Here is a 2,614-nt window from a genome sequence, read left to right as displayed (position 1 = left end):
GACGATGAATACATAAGTGCAGAAAACCAATCACTTTAAAAGAAGGTTGTTGAGCTAGAGAAAACGGTCCGAGAGCTTCAGGAGAGATCTTTTCATCCCTCCGTAATTTCATCACCAATCGAAAAATCTGTAACAGTAAACGAAGTTCAGCCAGCCAACGGTAGCTATTCAACGAGTCAGAGGCATGATGAAAAACTGCAACAACAAGAATTCGACCTACGATCCAGCGAGATGCATGTGCAAAAATTAACGAATGTCCCAAACGTAAACTTGGCAACGTCTCAATCACAGCAGAACGATAACTACCCAACTCAACCGCACAACGTCCACTTTGCTACGTCAGAACAGAACGATATCTACCCAACTCAACTCACAGCGAAATGTTATCCACCCGACTCAGCCAAACACCGTGCTCTTTTCTACGACACAGAAATTTGCAGACTGTGCTACATCACAGCCAAACGTAATCATCCCGGTCACTTACTCAAACTTTGGAAATTTTGTAACTTCGGGAAACGAAGTTACAGTACTCAATACAGTACTTTTCCAATACATCAACCGATGTATAACGAGTATCCGTATGCTCGTGCTGGCTACTTGGATAGCAGGATCCCTACTGGCAATGAAAACCGTAGTCCCTCCTATGGAAACATCAGTGATATTGTCGCGCTGCTTCCGGAATTCAATCCATCGTCTGGTAAATCCTTGAACTCACATCAATTTGTAAAGCGTGTTAACTCCCTTCGTAACGCTTATCGTTGGGATGATCGTAAGGTAATATTTGCAGTCCAGCAAAAGATGATGGATGCTGCTCGTTATTGGGTAGACTCTACGGATCATATATTTCAAACATGGCCCCAGTTTGCTGCAAGATTTTTAAATGACTTTCCATGTTTTAGCAATCCGGCAGACGTTCACCTTAAGATGTCAAAAACGCATAGAGATTCCACCGAGTCACCGTCAGATTATTTCTACAAGATGCTAGCCTTAGGTAAAAAGGGTGAGCTACCAGATTCAGCAATTTGCACACACATTATCAACGGGATTAACGACTACGATTTAAAGAGAAAGGTATCCAACAGTTATGTTTCGTGTAACGAACTTCTACGCGACATTCTTGCATACTCAGCGCAGAATATCATAAAGCATAATGCCAGTCAAATGTCAAACAAACGGGATCTTAACGTCAGCCTTCATAAGCCGAATTCATCCTTGGTTACAAAACGTCCTTTTAACGATAAAGTCGAAGTATCGGTTAAATGCTACAATTGTCAGAAGGTTGGACATTATTTTTCGAAATGTCCTGAGCCCCAGCGCAAGCCTCGTTGCACGCACTGCAATCGCACAACACACGATTCTGCCAGCTGCCCCGATAACACAAAAACAGGTCCAAAAATTAATAAAATTGACTCTGATTCTGATTCGGAAATCTCCAAATTGATCTCGGTAAACGGCAATGAAACCGTCGCATTCGTAGATCCAGGCAGTACGCGAACGCTAATTCGTAAATCATTCGCCGAAAACATAGGTGTTCTACAACGATGTGCTGTTACTCTGAACGGATTTGGTGGTGGTAAATTTCTTTGCACACAGAAACTTTTCGTGAAAATTGTGATTGACGATTCTGATTACGAAGTTGAAGTTTTGGTCGTAGAAGATAAACAAATAACCGAAAATGTACTTTTGGGTAAGGATATCCTTTGTCGCGATGGAAACAAATTGATCATCCTCGGTAACGAGTGTTACGTAGAGAACATTCGAAAAATTCAAACGAGCCAAGAGCGTTCCTCAGTTGAGAATGAACTCATAAACGGATTGATATTGGAAAACGCTTCTTGCTTTGCGGAGAAAGCTAACGAGCTCGGCAAATGTTCTCTAACCAAAATGGAAATAACTTTAACATCAAACGTTCCGTGCTACACTAAGCCCTACCGTACGCCTTTTGCACTTAGACCTGTCGTCGGTAATATTATCTCCGAGTTACTCGATAGTGATATCATTCGTCCTTCGGACTCTCCTTATGCATCTGGAATTGTCGTCGTTAAAAAACAGAATGGTGAGCATCGTCTTTGCGTCGACTACCGACGTCTCAACAGTATAACCGTCAAAATACCGTTTCCAATGCCAAATCTGGGAAACAATTTGCCCAAATAGCCGGGAACACCTATTTTTCTCAGCTGGACTTGCGTATGGAATATCATGAAGTCGAGGTTTGCGAATCATCCAAACAATTCACAGCATTTGTAACTTCAGACGGCCACTACGAATATAACAGGATGCCGTTCGGTCTCGTCAATGCCCCAGCAGTTTTTCAAGCGGTCATGAACAAAGTAGTCAAACGCATGGAGCCAGGTGAGGTACTCGCATATTTAGATGACGTCATAGTTCCCAGCAAAACGTTTGATGAGGGTATCCAACGACTCGAAAAAATCTTTCGAATTCTTAAAGAGAGCGGCCTAACACTTCGCTATGACAAATGCAAGTTTCTTCAATCAGAAATAACTTTCTTGGGCCATATTGTCAACAAAGATGGTATCACTCCTGGAGAAAACAAGGTGAGCGCTATCAAAAACTCCAAAGTCCCCAATAACGTAAAGGATGTCAGACGATTTTT

At 42.2% G+C, this 2,614-nt stretch overlaps 1 protein-coding gene across 1 annotated transcript; it reads left to right on the top strand.

Moving 5' to 3' along the window:
* The first annotated feature begins 561 nt into the window (after positions 1-561).
* LOC139355060 (uncharacterized) lies at positions 562-2,154 on the top strand. The gene has a single exon (XM_070999370.1). The coding sequence runs from the start codon at positions 562-564 to the stop codon at positions 2,152-2,154; it is 1,593 nt and encodes a 530-aa protein (XP_070855471.1).
* Positions 2,155-2,614: the final 460 nt, after the last annotated feature.

The sequence above is a fragment of the Drosophila suzukii genome, unplaced genomic scaffold (assembly GCF_043229965.1).
Source record: "Drosophila suzukii unplaced genomic scaffold, CBGP_Dsuzu_IsoJpt1.0 scf_7, whole genome shotgun sequence".
NCBI classification, from domain to species: domain Eukaryota; kingdom Metazoa; phylum Arthropoda; class Insecta; order Diptera; family Drosophilidae; genus Drosophila; species Drosophila suzukii.
This window is presented reverse-complemented; position numbering and strand designations above follow the sequence as displayed.